The sequence below is a fragment of the Rhineura floridana genome, chromosome 21 (assembly GCF_030035675.1).
Source record: "Rhineura floridana isolate rRhiFlo1 chromosome 21, rRhiFlo1.hap2, whole genome shotgun sequence".
In the NCBI taxonomy this organism is placed as follows: Eukaryota; Metazoa; Chordata; class Lepidosauria; order Squamata; family Rhineuridae; genus Rhineura; species Rhineura floridana.
This window is the reverse complement of record NC_084500.1, coordinates 3,628,474-3,645,531: the sequence shown is the minus strand read 5'-3', so window position 1 is coordinate 3,645,531 and position 17,058 is coordinate 3,628,474. Positions and strand designations below refer to the sequence as shown.

At 46.6% G+C, this 17,058-nt stretch overlaps 1 protein-coding gene across 4 annotated transcripts in view; it reads right to left on the bottom strand.

The window, feature by feature from the left end:
- The window catches only part of ATP2A3 (ATPase sarcoplasmic/endoplasmic reticulum Ca2+ transporting 3), a 159,144-nt gene that overhangs the window by 71,826 nt on the left and 70,260 nt on the right, over window positions 1-17,058 (bottom strand). The window contains exon 3 of one of the 4 annotated variants that reach the window (XM_061605528.1): window positions 954-1,018. The exons of the other annotated variants lie outside the window; for them this stretch is intronic. Within the exon in view, the coding sequence (XP_061461512.1) occupies window positions 954-1,018 (65 nt within the window). The remainder of the gene's footprint in view (window positions 1-953; window positions 1,019-17,058) is intronic. 4 annotated transcript variants of the gene reach the window in all.

Here is a 17,058-nt window from a genome sequence, read left to right as displayed (position 1 = left end):
TAGAATCTTACCCAACACTCTCGATTCACAATGTTTGTGGGGTGGCGGTGGTGGATGTTGATTCTACAAACCCTTTTCCCACAGTGCCTTTTTTCTCACTCTTTGGCTAGTTCTTTGAACTTTACAAAGAGATTGCCGGTGGCATTTTGAGTCATCTCGTCTCTCATCTCTTCGTAACCCAGCCTTGCTGCCTGTTTGCTTTATTTCAATTCCTTTCCATCCGTCCCAGTCCATCCCAACCCGTTCTTACACACCCACGGCCACAACTTTTTTTGCGTGTCGATATTGCGGCCCCTTTTTGTTTTGCTGCCCAGGGCAGCCCTTTTATCGACACTTTTATCAAGTACCGGCACCTCATTTTTTATGAACAAGAAACCACTACACACACACACAGTTTGTGCTCTCTTGTCTGTGTCTAAACTCCTTATGCTATTCAGTTAGAGGCAATGCCACTTCCTTCTCCCTAATTCTGCTCAGTGTTAGATTTTATTTACAGCTCTGTCCTCTCTCAAACAATCATGTTCCTATAGCTTTCAGTTCATCACCAGCCTGGTTCTTTGTCTGTCCTTTTCTGCCTTTCCCAATCCAACACAATTCCTTTTTTATTATGATATGATAAAATAAAATAAGAAGATCAGAAGAGCCTGGTTGCTAGATCAGACCCAAAGGGGCCCATCTACTTCAGCATCCTGTTCTCACAGTGGCCAACCGGAAGACCCAAGGCAAACTCCAAAAGCATGACATGAGGGCAACAACAACCCTCCCCTCCTGTCCGTTGTTTGTTGCCTGTGTCTTAACAGTTACTTCTACTTGTTAGTCTTCTGTTCCGAATTACATAGTCTGTGTCTCTTCCTTCCTCTCCCCTTCCAATGCCCCCAAATGTTGGCCGCTGGTTACGGCTATTTTGAAACATTATTTTATTTTTGGAAAAACAGAAAAACCCCTGGATCTACCTCTCTGAACTTTGGCAGGGTCAATCCCTTCTCGGGGGGTGGGTGCATCTGCAGGTTTCACGCGCCTACGTGGACAAAAAAGGTCACAGCCACTTTGGTTTCTCAGGGCAAGTCCACGGGAAGATGGAAGCTTCGGTTTTCCAAATATTGTTTCAGATTCGGCGTCCGAAGTGATCTGAAGTGAACCAAAGTGTGGGGGGGGAGGGATTGCACAGCGCTAACAGATCCCCCCATTTGGTGCATACTTCGAAACACAGAAAAGTTGTCAGTGGATATAGACAAAGGAAGAGAAGTTGATTGATCGATCGATTGATAAATATATTTGCTACTGTTACTTCGTTAAAAACATCCTTCCTCTTCTCCCAGGCATTTTAGCATGTGTTTTTAAATGGGTTTTTTAAAAAAAAAAAATGTGTTTTTAAATTTGTATATTTTTAATGTTGTAATTGTTGTAAACCGCCCAGAGAGCTTCGGCTATGGGGCGGTATACAAATGTAATAAAATAAGTAATAATAAAAACATCAAAGCGGTTTACAAGTTGGGGGGAAAACCCAACCATACAATAAAAACATCAGAAATGCCTTAAAAACAAAGATCAGCTGCTGTGAAAAGACATCTTCTTAATCGCCTGTGTAAACCTGGTGGGATAGACAAGGTTTTAGCAGGCAGTGGGGAAGAGAGCCTGGCTGGGAGTCCAGAGTGTGTGAGTTCCAATCCCCGCTCGTGTCTCCTGGGCGTCAAGGGCCAGCTAAAGATCACCCCACAGTGAGTGGCTCAGGGGTTACGTGCCCTGCCACCTGTGCAGCCGTGGGCAAACTGCACAGTCCCAAGGAGCCCAGTTCCCCCCAGCTGGCACTTGAGGACAAGGAAGAGGCTGGCTTGTGCAGCCATGGCCCTAGCCAGCTGGGGAGGACTAGCCTCAGAGGGAGGCCATGGGAAACCCCCTCTGGATACCGCTTACCATGAACACCCTTTTCATAGGGTCGCTATAAATCAGGATCGACTTGAAGGCAGTCCATTTCCATTTTTAAAGGTTAAAACTGAAGGCGCCTGCCGAATCTCTGTTGGCAGAGCATCCCAGCGAGCTGATTTCAGATGACACTGAAGGCTTGATTTCATGTTGATGTCAAATGAGCCTCGCCAACTCACTGGATGACCAGCGTCGCTCCGACAGATGATCTCAATGATCGAGCTGGGATACAAGGGTTCAGGCGGTCCCTAAGATAATTTACAGGGCTCTGTAAACTAACACTCTGTAAATGGTATTCATTTACAAAGCCCTCTTACTCAAGAGTGGTCCACTTTTGTTATGTTCAAGTAATCAATTTTTGCAATGACCAGTGTGGTACAGGATGAAACACAACTACTGGGTGTGTCGTGACTTCGGCAAAATTATTATCAAAATGTATTTGGAACGAAGGGAATGGTATCAAGTAATAATAATGGGCTGGATCCAAAGTTTCTTCTACTCAGAGTAGACCCACTCAAATTTACAGGCATGGCTAATTGAGCACCGTTAATTTTAGGGGCTCCTCTCTGAGCTTGAACAATGTCAGAAACAACCCAATAACAACAGGCAGATTGATTATATTTTTCGGAGCCCTGGATTTATATTTTTTAGAGGAGAAAGTCTCAAGAAGCACAGTTCAGCTGCTTAAATTGCATTGTTCCACGTGCACAAATCTGAATGTAACTGAACCTTTGCCGTTTCAGGGCTGAGTAAGGTCTGGGTGGTTCTTGAAAACTGATGCCCGTGGAGTAGAGGGCCACCCTCTGTTTCTCCTCTGTCAGAAAGCTCCCCAAACACACATCCCACTTCACCACTTCTCTCCCCCATCCCTTTGTACACTGTTGAACATCCTCTCTCCCCCTCCCCCCCCAAATTGGTGGATTATCTCCCCTGTGTTTTCCAGAAGGAAGTCTTGCTGGGTAGCTTGTTTCCACAGCAACCAGTGCTGCGACTCCTGTTAACGCATTGAGAAGTGGCGTGCAGAGCTTCAGAGCATTCCAAGCGCCTCGCAAGAATTCTCTTTGTAATCATCTCACAACTCCCTTGTAAGGTAGGCCAGCATTGCCTACTGCAGATGGGCTACCGATGCTGAGGGGGGTGGGGAGTGCCTAAGGCCCCACAGCAGTAGCTGGATTTGAAATAGGGGCTGGCTGCAAGCTAAAACTCGCAGCCAGGAGATTGTTATCTTTCACATGTGCGCACACAGGACATTAGAACTGTGTTCATTCTCTCTCTCTCTCTCTCTCTCTCTAATGCAGCCTTTCCCAACCAGTGTGCCTCCAGATGTTGTTGGACCACAACTCCCATGAGCCTCAGCCATTGGAAATGGTGGCTGAGGCTGATGGGCGCTGTGGTCCAACAACATCTGGAGGCACACTGGTTGGGAAAGGCTGCTCTATTGCGTGCACAGGCTGCCGATGGCCAGTCTAATTTAGTCTCTTTCCTCCTTCCAGACCCACCAAGTCCTCTTGAAAGAGGACTTCCCAGTGGCCAGATCAGTGGTGGGCCACTGAACCACAAGTTGGGCCACTTGTGGAGAACCACCAGACTACAGATGGCAGCTGTCTCAGTGAAATACCCTCAGGCTCGAGGCCAACACCACCCACTCAGACTGGCCATTGGATCTTCCCAGGCAGAAAGACGTACAAAAGAGGGCTTTTTGTTCCTGTTGAACAACAAGGTCTTCCTGAGATCTGGTGTGTTCCTGCCTCCTGGCTCACTCATGATCCCTGCCTCCTGGCTCACTCATGATCCCTGCCTCCTGGCTCGCTCATGATCTCTGCCTCCTGGCTCACTCATCATCCCTGCTTCCTGGCTCACTCATCATCCCTGCCTCCTGGCTCACTCATGATCCCTGCCACCTGGCTCACTCATCATCCCTGCCTCCTGGCTCACTCATCATCCCTGCCTCCTGGCTCGCTCATGATCTCTGCCTCCTGGCTCACTCATCATCCCTGCTTCCTGGCTCACTCATGATCCCTGCCTCCTGGCTCACTCATGATCCCTGCCACCTGGCTCACTCATCATCCCTGCCACCTGGCTCACTCATCATCCCTGCCTCCTGGCTCACTCATCATCCCTGCCTCCTGGCTCACTCATCATCCCTGCCTTCTTTAGTCTTGAATTTTTTATTTTAACACCTGGCTTGTCTCGCTGTTCCTAGCTCATCTCACCTATGGCCCAGCCCTGACATTATAGCCAACAATGTGCCCTGCAGATGCCTCTGGACCTCATCCTTTGATGTTGACCACACCGGTTGGAGATGATGGAAGTTGAAGTTCAACAACATCAGGAAGGCAGCATATTGGCAACCTTTCCACTCATGCCAAGCAGCAGAAAATGAGCAGGGCCAGTCCCAGAGCTGCAGGTCAGGCAACCACCAGGGTGGCTAACCTGTGCTCCCTCCCAAGATGTCACCGGATTACTATCCCCACCATCCTTGACCATTGGCCAAGGGGGTTGGGGCTGATGGGGGTTGGAGTCCAATGAGATCTGCAAGATCACCAATTAGCCAGGCCTCCTATCCAAACTGGCCTGGTCCGCGCTTTCGCTCATAGGGTTCATTGGAACACACAAGCCCACTCACCATGGCGGTAAGTTCAAGGGAGAGGAAACAGACAAAGAATCATCCAAGAATGTCCTCAACAGCAGAACAGGCAGAGGATAACAATGTGTACGTTACAACAGCTGCGAAGGCGGATGAAGGCTGCAGCAGATAAAAGACTTCCAATCCTCGTGGTATCTATGCCATTGGATCAAAGCCTTTTTCTGTCAAGATCGTGTGTTGATCGTTGTGCGCCTATCTCCCCACATAAAACAAATGCACGCACAGGCGTCTTCCAACCAAACCAATCTTGGAAGACAATCTCACTCGGCCAAGAGCGATCGCCAATGAATGAATGAATGAATGGTCCGCGCTTCTCAAAATGAACCTTCAGATCAGCGTTTGGCTCTGCAACTGTTGCAATACAGTCCTTGGCCATTGAAAATGAATCAAAACTATGCATTTAGAGAGAAAATGCACATGCTTAAATGTGGGGTGCACACACACACACACAGAGAATTTTTAAAATGAGGTGCGGGTACTCATAACTTGATAAAAGTGCCATGGGTGCCAGCACAAAATGGCGGCCATGGGCAGCAAAAAAAGGTGTGCCAGTACTTCATACCAGTGAGTATTGTCACACACACACAAGTCCTATATATTAGATACTTGTCGAGTGGAATCGAATTCAGGGTAAAAACGTCCCAAAATGACATTGAAGGAAAACAAACAGGAAGGATCCTCTCTGACAGTCCTCTTAAAAAGCTGCAGCAACATTTTTACTGCAAACAGCTGAATCATATTGGAGAGAGGACCAAATCCCTGGCATTCTTACTCTATTTTTTTTTAAAAAAAAGATTAGCATTCAGTGAATGAGTTCTCAATTCACAGCAGGCGCTCAAGTGACTCACAACTGCAGACAACATGGAAACTCTTTCCGGGGAAAAAGGAAAGCCTACAGAAAGGAGAGAGAGAGAGTGAGTGTGCATGTCATCAGAGACAAGCTGCAATTTTCATTTTCGGTGGAAGAATCAAGCGGCACTGAGCAACACAAGCCACGTGACCGATCCAGAGACATGCACGCGGAAGGCATTTACAGCACCGTCGCAGACAAAGATTTGGGGGTTAAGTCCCACATTGTGCAAGCGAGGTTTGCTCTCTAGTACAGCTGTGGATAACCTCTGGCCCACAGGCCAGCTGTGCACCCCCAAGCAACATGTTCTGCCCCTCCAAGATTCCACCACTTTATGTTAGAGTATCTATCTGTCTGTCTGTCTATCTATTGCAAGCGGAGCGCAGAAATAAGTGGTCTTTTAAGACTGGTAGTTGAAAGAAAGAAAAAATTAAGGTTTATTACTACAAAAAGGAAAAATCATACATGCTGAAGCAGCCATGTGGTTGCCACTCAGGGAGCCATGACTAACTGACTGAGAACCAAGACAGGAAAAGAAGGGAGGAAGGGGAGGAGCAAAGCCTGCAAAGGCAACAAACCCTTTAGAGGAGGAATGAGCAGAGGGAAGAACAGATTGCTTTTCTGTCTATCGCCCCTCTGTTAGTTCAGGTCATATGTAACATGTGTTGGTGCTTTACTTCCAACACGGTTTCGGTGGCAAAAAAACAAAAATTGAGGTAGACACAATGAGAGATGAGGCAGTGGGTGGAGGGGATTAAAACTCTCTGCTCAGCCCTGCGCCCTGAGAGGGATACAAACTCCGCACTTCCAATCTACATAATCGACTGAGGAGGGAGGTTCTGGGTGTGTGCTTGCTTGCTTGCATGCAGGCCACATGGGCCAAAAAAGATGAACCACCCCTTCCCTAGCATAGTCAGGTTTGCAGTTCTATTTTATTGCTGTCTTTGCTTTCCCAAAGCAAACGGGCCACGGAACGTGGAAGCTTTCACTCAGGGCTTCTCTACCTGCTTTACTCCCAACACGATCGCTGGATCGTCACCTTGCAGCGGTGAGTGGCCTTGTGTGTTCCAATGAACCCTGTGAGCGATGCCGTCGGGAGTCATGTACTCCCAGCAGGGTCAACCACGGCGGTAAGGTCAAGGGAGAGGAGCCAGACAAAGAACGATCCAAGAAAGTCCTCAAGGGCAGAACAGGCGGAGGATAACAATGTGTACGTTACAACAGCTGGGAAGGCGGATGAAGGCTGCAGCAGATAAAAGACTTCCAATCCTCATGGTATCCATGCCATTGGATCAAACCCTTTTTCTGTCAAGATTGTGTGTTGATCGTGGTGCACCGATCTCCCCACATAAAACAAATTCACGCACAGGCGTCTTCCATAGCAAAAGTCCCATGGAAAGACTATTTTGGAAGACAATCTTACTCGGTCACGAGTGATCGCCAAGCTAGCTAAGCTGAACCTGCTGTAGAGTTCTCTTCCTGCAGTGCCAACCTATGAAAATCTACGAAAACAAGCCCCGCCATCTCAACTACAGAGAGGGGAGAAATTCAATTCGCTTCACATTTGAAGCCGAATCTATCAAAATCCACTTTCCGAAACAACATGAGAAATGCAGCCCTCCTTCAAACTGTAGACTTCTCCAAATTGCGTGCTCCAGTTCTCCAACCAACATTCAGAAAAACGCGTAGATTTGGGGGGGGGAAGGGTGCCTTCCAGTGAACATATGAGTGACAATAACATACCAAAAAGAGCTTTACATTCGGAGAAACGCCTCGCACAAGCGTGCACGTTAGTCAAAACTGCACACACAAAAATGTGTTTTAATAGGCTAAAATGCTAAAGAATGTTCATGGGGATTGAAAGCAAAACCACACAAATTGCTGCATAAATGTCGGAAACTGAATCTAAGACTGGAAAAGAATGAGAGCTGCGGGCACGGGGAGGCTGATGGGGCTTTGCTCCAATGGGCCAGCCTCCACTCCCCCACTTACCTGGGAGTAAGCCCCATTGAATTCAATAGGACTTGTTTCTGAGTAGAGATAATTAGGACTGTGCTGTCATGTTTATGATGGTGGTTAAGGTGCTGGACTACGACCTGGGAGACCAGGGTTCAAATCCCCACACAGCCAGGAAGCTCACTGGGTGACCTTGGGCCAGTCTCTGCCTCTCAGCCTCATGAAAACCCTATTCGTAGGGTCGCCCTAAGTCAGAATCGACTTGAAGGTAGTACATTTACTTACAAGCTTTCATGGACGACAACAGGGGTGGGGTGGGGGACCTCAGTGGCCCTCCAGCTGTTGTTAAGGACTCCAGCTCCTGTCAGCCCCAGCCAGGATGGCCAATGACCAGTGATGCTGGGAGTTGTAGTCCAAGAACATCCACAGAGCCGCAGAGGTTCCCCAGCCCTGAACCAGAGAGATGCATCTGATGAAGTGGACTAATGCACCTTTGTTCATGCATCTATTAATGCATTTCGTCATGCATCTATTGGTGCATCTGTTAATGCATCTCCATTAGCCTCTTCAACAGCAGATGCTTCTAATGAAGTGGACTCAGTAGACGGCTCCCGAGGAGGGCAACGAGGATCATCAGGGGACTGGAAACAAAGCCCTATGAGGAGAGACTGAAAGAACTGTGTATGGTTAGCCTTGAGAAGACTGAGGGGAGATATGATAATACTTTTCAAGTACTTGAAAGGTTGTCACACAGAGGAGGACCGGGATCTCTTCTCGATCGTCCCAGAGTGCAGGACACAGAATAATGGGCTCAAGTTGCAGGAAGCCAGATTTCGGCTGAACATCAGGAAAAACTCCTAACTGTTAGAGCCATACGACAATGGAACCAATGACCTAGGGAGGTGGTGGGCTCTCCAACACTGGAGGCCTTCAAGAGACAGCTGGACAGCCATCTGTTGCCTATGCTCTGATTTGGATTTCTGCATTGAGCAGGGGGTTCCCTTATAGGACCCTTCCAATTCTATGACCACAAAAGCATCTTCATTACCAAATGAATCTGATGAAGTGGACTAATGCATCTCAAAAGCTTATGCCGTTACAATGTTATTAGTCTCTAAAGGTGCCCCAGGACCCTTGCTATTTTTGCAGCAACAGATTTGCACTGCTACCCCGTGGGGAAAGCATTACATTTTAACAAAAGTTAACATCTGCTTTTCATTTTAAAAAAAATCAGAAGCACCTTTTTGTAGTCACTGAAAATGTTTTGAATGGATTATCCTCATTGATTAGATGCAGCAACCCCCTGGCACTGACACAACGCTTGGGGTAGTATTCAACACTAGTCCCACTCAGAGTAGACGTATTAACGTTAATGGACATGACTAAGGCTGCAATCCAATATGTGTCTACTCAGAAGTAAGCTCCATTGGGTTCAATGGGACTTACTCCCAGGTAAGCATGTATTGGATTGCAGCCTAAGTTAAGTTCATTCATTTCGGTGGATCTACCTTGAGTCAGTTGGATGCAACCCTTGGACACAGAAAAATCCAAGTTAATCCTGAACACTGAAAATTCCAATTAATAAAGCCCATGCTTTCTTAATTAAATAAATGCTAATATATCCTGTAAATCATAGATTCAGAGAACAGTAGAGTTGGAAGGGGCGTTATAAGGCCATCGAGTACAATCCCCTGCTCAATGCAGAAATCCAAATCGCCTTGCTATTTTGTATGAAAGTCTAACAATAACAATCATACATTTAAAACACTTTGCTTCTCCGTTTTATTAGACAAGGCTAGTTTAACTTTGGATAAACATGGTAAAAATTTGCTACAGGCACACATAGGTTAAGTCTCTCCAAGATTAAATGGCGGGGGCGGGGAAAGTCACTTGAGGAACTGGAACTCCAACTCCAGCTGGTATTTGACTAGAGCTGACATTTCAGCTGCTGCCAACTCAAACATCCTTTTGCGAAGGGCAGGCCTCAACCCGGCATCCCTTGTAAGCAAACATACAAGAGACAGGTGACGGAGAGGAGACTCAACAAATATGGGCAGGGATATTTGCGTTTCATGCTTTCAAAAACTGTCTGCCCAATTGCACCCTGCCTGAACTGGACCGGATATAAGCATTTGCACCTTGCAGAGTTCATTCTGCTTCTGTTAGTTATAGGGAAGGGCAAAGGCACACCTCAACTACAGGAAATTCTGCTGACCCTTACACATCCCTAATTGCTCCGTGATACAGATTTCCCCAGGCTGATCTTTGCAGCCATAGGGACTGAAGCTTATGGTTGGTTTATTTAATGAAAGCTGACCGCAGGAACAAACATATGGTGGCCAGTGTGGGTTTAGGAACCTCCTGGTCGCACATCTCTGCTGCAAAGCAGTGCAGGGAAGAATCACTGAATGGGAGTGGAATGCCACTAAGTATTCCTTTATTTATTGTATTTTATTTAAAGAAATAGAAACAGCTTAACACCCATCACTGTAGCCTTGGAGCAGCAGGGAATAGCCAAAAGGCGTTTTCCTGCCTTCGGTGAATTAAAGTTTCCTTTAAAGTGCTTGAGGAATTGACTTTCTGTAAATTGTGAAGTATGTTGACCTGTTCCGCACCCAGGCCCGGCACCAGCAGGTGGCCAGGTCAGGCGCTGGCCAAGGGTCCCTGAGGCTTGGGCAGGGAGGGTGGAGCTCCCACTCTGTGATCCCTGCTAGCACTGGGCCACGGGGCATGATCACAAATTGCAACCAGATGGTGGCGCGGATCACAGAGTGGGAGCTCTGCTCTCCCAGGCAACACCATCTCCGCATGCACGTCAACATTCCTCCAATGCTATCTTAGATGATGGCAGGCAGGCATGCTAACACAGTGATGTAAGAGGTGGCACCATTGGGTATATTTAAGTGGGGGGGTCAGTGGCCCGCTGCGGTCTGGTGCCCAAGGGCCCACTGTGATCTATTGCCAGCCCTGCCTGCACCTTGCAGACTAAAGTACAAATTTGAACGCAACTGATTTTGGACATTTCCATGTTTTGCAACGCAGTTCTCAACTCAGAAAAAAAGGAGCACAATGCATTAGGATGCTTATTTTAGGATAAAACGTTTAGAAATGCACACATTGAGCTAAAACCCACACTTCAATGCAAGTTTCGATGCAGAATGTGTTTTTTAAGAGGACATAATAATGCCAAATGAAATGGACTTACAAAATTGACACAGAGCACAAATATATATAGACTGGGGATGAGGAACCCTTTCCATGTTGAGGGCCACATTCTCTTCTGAAGGCCAGATGCCGGCGGTGGGCGGGGCCAGATGCAAAAATGGGAGGAGGCATGAAGGTAAATTTTAGCCTTTGCGCAGTGAGCTGGTTTCTACCACACACTCCTCTCTGTGCTCCATCCAGGCAAAGAAATGGCACGATCAACGTGCCAGGCGCTCAGAAACCAGGTTATGAAGCAGGCAGCACACGTTAAAATGATCAGAAGCCTCATCTCTTTGGCATCAAGCGGTATATAAACCATAATATTATTTTCTGATATTCCTTTTATGATGCTTGTTATTTTGGGCCTTACACCAAGTCAGTTGATCCATCTAGCTAAGCATTTCCCCCGACAGAGCACCTGAAAACCACTGAGGGTCTTGGCGGCCCACTGAACAATTTTTCCGGCTGTTGTAGCCATGGGGAGGCGCTGCGTGCTTTTTAATTGTATTTTCATTCCTTTTTTTATTTCTCCTACATTTGATTTTATTGCATTAGAATTTGTACTGCACAGCGTTTGCTAATGCAATAAAATACACTATAAGCAATAAAAGGGGCAATAAAGATTCAGTAATCATCCACATGAATAATCAGTGCAATGGATTATAGTCTCATTTTCAACCACAAAGCCCCAGACACGCTGCGGACCACCTGAATGAAGCTTGCGGACCACTGGTGGTCCATGGACCACGGTTTGGGAACCCCTGGTCTAAACAAAAAAGTCTCGAATGCTGCAACCTTTCCTCGTAGGGGAGTCGCTCCACCCCCTTGATCATTCTGCTTGCCCTTTCCTTAAGCTTTTCCAACTCCCGAGTTCAAGAAACACGGTGAAGAGTCTGCCCTTCGCTGCAAGCACGGCAAGGTGGGGAAAGGATTTTAAAAGCGGAACGGGGAGCTACGGCTGTCCCCTCCCATTCAGAGACCTTTCTTCCTTGCACACCGCAAATCCAAACAGAGCAGGGAAAAATTGACAAGGCAGACAAAGAACAACCCTCTCCGGATGACACCACTCTTGGGACACCGCTCCCAGTTGAGGTGCTTCAAGAAATAAATTGTTATTTCAACCCGCTGTTATTTCAGCCCACACTTTCATGGAAGAAAACCACATCACAAAGGGAGACTGTCATGTTTCAACCACAGTTGGCAGCTCAATGCCAAACGTCAGGCTGCCATGTTCTCCTTCAGCTCTCAGTTCCCAAGTCCCTTCAAGGGAATTTATGCAGGATCTGAGAGCCAGTGTGGTGTAGCGGTTCAGGTGTTGGGCTACGACCTGGGAGACCAGGGTTCGAATCCCCACACAGCCACGAAGCTCACTGGGTGGCCTTGGACCAGTCACTGCCTCTCACCCTCAGAGGAAGGCAACAGTAAACCCCCTCTGAATACTGCTTACCATGAAAACCCTATTCAGAGGGTCGCCCATAAGTCAGAATCGACTTGAAGGCAGCCCAGCCAGCTGCATCATTTCTCTTGGAAGAAAGTCTTTAGATGAGGGCATGAGTGTAGTCATCTAGGACTGAGGGGGGTCACAGACCCTTTAGTTTTTGGGAAGCAGCCAGGTCCCTATGTACAAGCCAATCAGCATGAAAGGGGGAGAGTGTTAGCCACTAAGAAGAGTCCTTATCCTTTCATGCTGACTGCAGCCAATCAGAGGGAAAGGAGGCGAGTCAGCCACGGAGAAGACTCCTCTCAGTGGCTAACACTCAACCTCCCCTTTCATGCTGATTGGCTCCTAGAGATATCTGTTGTACTCGGAGATGACACGGAAAGCAAAGGTGACGAGGGAATATGGAAAGGGGGTGTGGCTGTGAGGGGGCGAGGCTGTGACTGTCATGAAGGGACCCTGCACTTCTGAACTTGCCTCTATGCTACTGCATCAGAGATAGCCAACCTCGTGCCCTCCAGGTGTTTTGACGCTATAGCTCCCATAATCTCTGACAAATGCTGATGCTCCCTAGAGCTAGAGGGAGTTGTAGTACAGGACCATCCATGTCGCTCCGGTGCTTAAAAGCTTGCCGTGGATCAGCAACTCCGTCCCGCTTGCGATTCTCTGCCGCTGGAAGTCAGAGACATGCTGCCTCCAAGAGAGGAAGGGGGACACAGCCGTTGTGACTAGTAGCCATTGAGAGAGTTACCCTCTGTGAATTTGTCTAATCCTCTCCGAAAGCCATCCAAGTTGGTGCCCATTGCTGCCTCTTGTGAGAGCGGATCCCATGGTTTTATCCCCTATCCACTGCACAAAAAGTCCTTCCTCTTGTTTGAGCCAAGTCTGCCAACATTCAGCTCCACTGGATGACCCCAAGTTCTAGAATTATGAGAGAGGGGGAAATGTCTCCCTTCGCACTCTGACTATGGAATCTTCTTTCCAACAAAGCTTACCTGGTGTCTACTTTAAGATCCTTTTTGGCACCAGGTGAATAGAGTTTTTGTTCTCCCAGGTCTCTTAAAATAACATCCCCACCCCCGGAACAGATTTCTGCTAGGTTTTGAAAGTTGTTTGCACTGGTTTTTAGGCAGGAATCTCAAACGGATTGGTTTTTTTAAAAGGTTTTAATCCATGTTTGTTTATTGCAGTTTTTTTTTAAAAAAGTAAGGTTTTAATTTATGTTTTAATTATGCATTGAGTGAGCTTAGTATAAAGTACCCAGAAGTCACTGATAATGGGGGTGGTCCATTTAATCTTCTTAAATTGTGTCCTGCGGACCACCAAGTAGTCTGCATTTGTATTGGAATTGCATTTAAATATGTAAACCTGGAGACTGGGCCTGGCAACCAAGAGGTCTTCTGTATCTTTAAAAGTCGTGCAGGGGGAAGGGAGAATTCCACCTTGTGTTTTTTGCCATTACAGTGTTGCAAGAACACCTGCACTTGGTTGACTTTCTCTTCTCCTAAAGACACAGGATCAGGATCAGGCCCTGAGCCTGGCAATCCTAGATGGGATACAAATTTAATAAATGAATAAGAATAAATAAGTGGTCCGTGAGCTTCATTCAGGTGGCGCACAGCACATCTGTGGATTTGTGGTTGGACACGGCACATTCATCTCATTAAATGTTTGTACTGATTTTGAACTGGGTTGTGGGGTTTTTTGCTTCTTTTATTTGTTAGACCATTTGAACTCCATGGAATACAATAAAATAGTATATATGAGAAATGGAAGAAGCAGTTTAAAAAGACCATTAAAAACCACACTGCATCTAGCACAGCGCATGACAATGTGGAAGAATTTTCAGGAGGATTTTTAAAAAACCCACAAATTGCCGAAATGAACTGAAGACTGCAAAAATTAAAACTGAAATGGATTGATTCATCCGTTCCTAATTGGGAAACCTTGCCAATCGACTGCAAATCACCCAGAGATCTAGCAAGAAGACTGCGGTCTGCCTTCTACTCACTCCGGCCTACAAAGTCTCCTCCCGCTCTACAATTCTGTGAAGTTTTTCGTTACGGTGCCCCACTGACAGGAAAGGGAAGAGAACAGCAACCACAAGCACAGCACGGGGCATCTCATGCATGCCCACGCTCACAGCAAAGATCCCTTGTGTATGTGTGTGTGCGTGCGAACATGTACACAAGTTTTGCTACACTCACACCCCAGAAAACCAACCTGAAAGGCCCTCCTGTAAACCACAAAAGAAAGTGCATGTAAAACGCTTTCAAGTAGGAAACAGAAGAAGGGGGAAGGGAGATGGAAAACATATACAGTGTCTACGCCCTACTCAGAGCAGACCCACTGAAATTAATGAACCTAACTGCACCATGTCTGTTTTCAGTGGGTCTAACTCAGAGTAGGCCGAGGGTTGAATGCCACCCGTGGCGTTGTACTTCGACTCAGTGACAGCCAGTGTGGTGTAGTGGTTAGAGAGTGTTGGACTGGGCCCTGGGAGACCAGGGTTCAAATCCCCGCTTGGCCGTGAAACTCACTGGGTGACCTCAGGCCAGTCGCCGTTGCTCAGCTTAACCGACCTCATGGGGTTGTTGTGAGGATAAAAATGGAAGGGGGCCATGTTCGTACGCCACCTTGAGCTCCTTGGAGGAAAGGTGGGATATCAATGTAATAAATAAATGGAAATGAAATAAAATGCAGTCTGGTACTGTCTGCTCTGACAACGGCTCTCCTGGATCTCCAGCAACGGTCCTATCACTTCACTATCTAATTTTTTTTTTAATTGGAGATATACAGGAAGTTGCCTTGTACTTGGCAGACCTTGGTCCATCTAGCTCAGTATTGTGTACACTGATTGGCAGCAACAGTCCAGGGTTTAAGCCAGGGGTCTCTCCCAGCCTTGCCTGAAGATGCCGCTGTGGACTGAGCCTGGGACCTTTGACATGCAAAGCCTGCGCTCTACCACTGAGCCATGACCCTTTGTTAAGCCCCTGCACATCAACACTCCAGGGCATTGTAGGGATGGCGACCGTCTCAAGAAAAAAGAAAGAATATTTGCAGAAAGTTCTGCAACATGATTTTGCTTTTTTGGAGGAAGGAGAAATAAAAATCTCCGAAATTTTCTCAGAAGAAAAGTCTACTGAGAAAGTCCAGCTCAGCTCTGGTTCTGACATAGAAAGGTCTGATAAAGGAACTATGCACTTTCGGAGACCGGAATATCAATGGCTACTAGCGACAACGGCTATGTTCTCCCTCCATTGTTGGAGACAGTGGGTTGTATTCAACTAAGCCCTACTCAGAGGAGACCCGCTGAATTAATTAGCCTAATTTAGGCATGGCTATTGCCTCCGATGGGTCTACTCAGAGTAGGATTAGAATACCACCCAGTATGCATCTGAACGCCAGTTCAGAGCACAATTTGGAAGAGTGCTGTTACACTCAGGCGTTGCTGAGAGGTTTCCCATTAGACCATCTGGTTGGCCCCCATGAAAACAGGCTGCTGGACTACATGGCCTGATCCAGCGAGGGACAGGGGAGAAATTCAATTCAGTTTCCACTTCAAATTCACACTTCCCGAAACAACAGGAGACCCGAAACACAGCCATCCATAGGAATTCACACTTATCCGAATTTTGCAATGCAATTCTCCAACCAAATAATGGGATACAAAAATATGTATGTTAGGAGGAAGTGTGCATAAAAATAATATATTAGTGAAAATTACACAGAAATGCATTATACTGGTTTCCCCTCCATTCAGCACTGGTTATCTTGAGTACCGCGTCCAGTTCCGGTCTCGGCACTTCAAGAAGGATGCTGACAAACTGGAACAAGTTCAGAGGAGGGCAACAAGGATGATCGGGGTCTGGAAACAAAGCCCTATGAGGGTAAAGAACTGGGCCTGTTTAGCCTTGAGAAGCAACTTTTATAAGATCTATGTATTTATAGGGTGTAGATACCCTAAGACGTAGGAAAAACCTACTTTCATATCAATTTAAGAGATACAGTACAGCACTTTGTTGTTAGCTCTGCAGCCTTGCCCTGTTTGTCTTTTAAGTTTGACAATAAATTTTAATACTTGTTGAAATTTCCTGAAGATTTTATAATGAAATTTTCAGGTTTTATCTTGCCTTATTTTAATCTTAACTGGCAATATTTCTTTTAATTTGAATTTTTTAGAATCTTTGGATCTTAAGTCGATTTCTAATGACAACTGATGTTTGTAGAGATGTAACATTGTTCTTCTGGTCTATGACCGTAATAAATTTGTTGTTGTTGTTGTTGTAGCCTTGAGAAGAGAAGACTGAGCGGAGATATGATAGCACTCTTCAAGTCCTTGAAAGGATGTCACACAGAGGAGGGCCGGGATCTCTTCTCATTCATCCCAGAGTGCAAGATGCGAAATAATGGGCTCAAGTTACAGGAGCCGGATTTCAGTTGAACATCAGTGAAAACTTCCTAGCTGAGTGGTACGACAATGGAACTAAATGACCTAGGGGGGTGGTGGGCTCTCCAACATTGGAGGCATTCATGAGGCAGCTGGACAGCCACCTGTCAGGGAAGTTGGATTCCTTCATTGAGCAAGGGGTTGGACTCAATGGCCTTACAGACCCCTTCCAACGCTACAATTTTATATCACCACACTGTGGTTCACAGTGGCACCTGTCTGCGGTAATGTGAACTTTAGCATCATGCTTACAAAAATATTATGGAGATTGGGAGCCACGGCTTGCAAAACTGTGCTCATTAGTCCAAATTACATACAAAAATGTAGGAGAAATTTGCATTAAAATGCTGACAAATTTTCACAAGGATTTCCCCCCCCCCTTTTTTATCGCAAACAGCTGTAGAAATGTGGAGAGCTGAACTTCAGGCTGGAAACTCAAGAAACACAGAAAACCAAAAATGACAAGAGTCTCCCACCCCTAGATCCAGTAGGACTCTTCTTAGGACATGAGGAAGCTCCAGGACACCTAACCAGCTGGCTACTAGAGCGCTGCAGCTTTCAGGAAATCCTGGCCTTTGTTTGTCCACCCA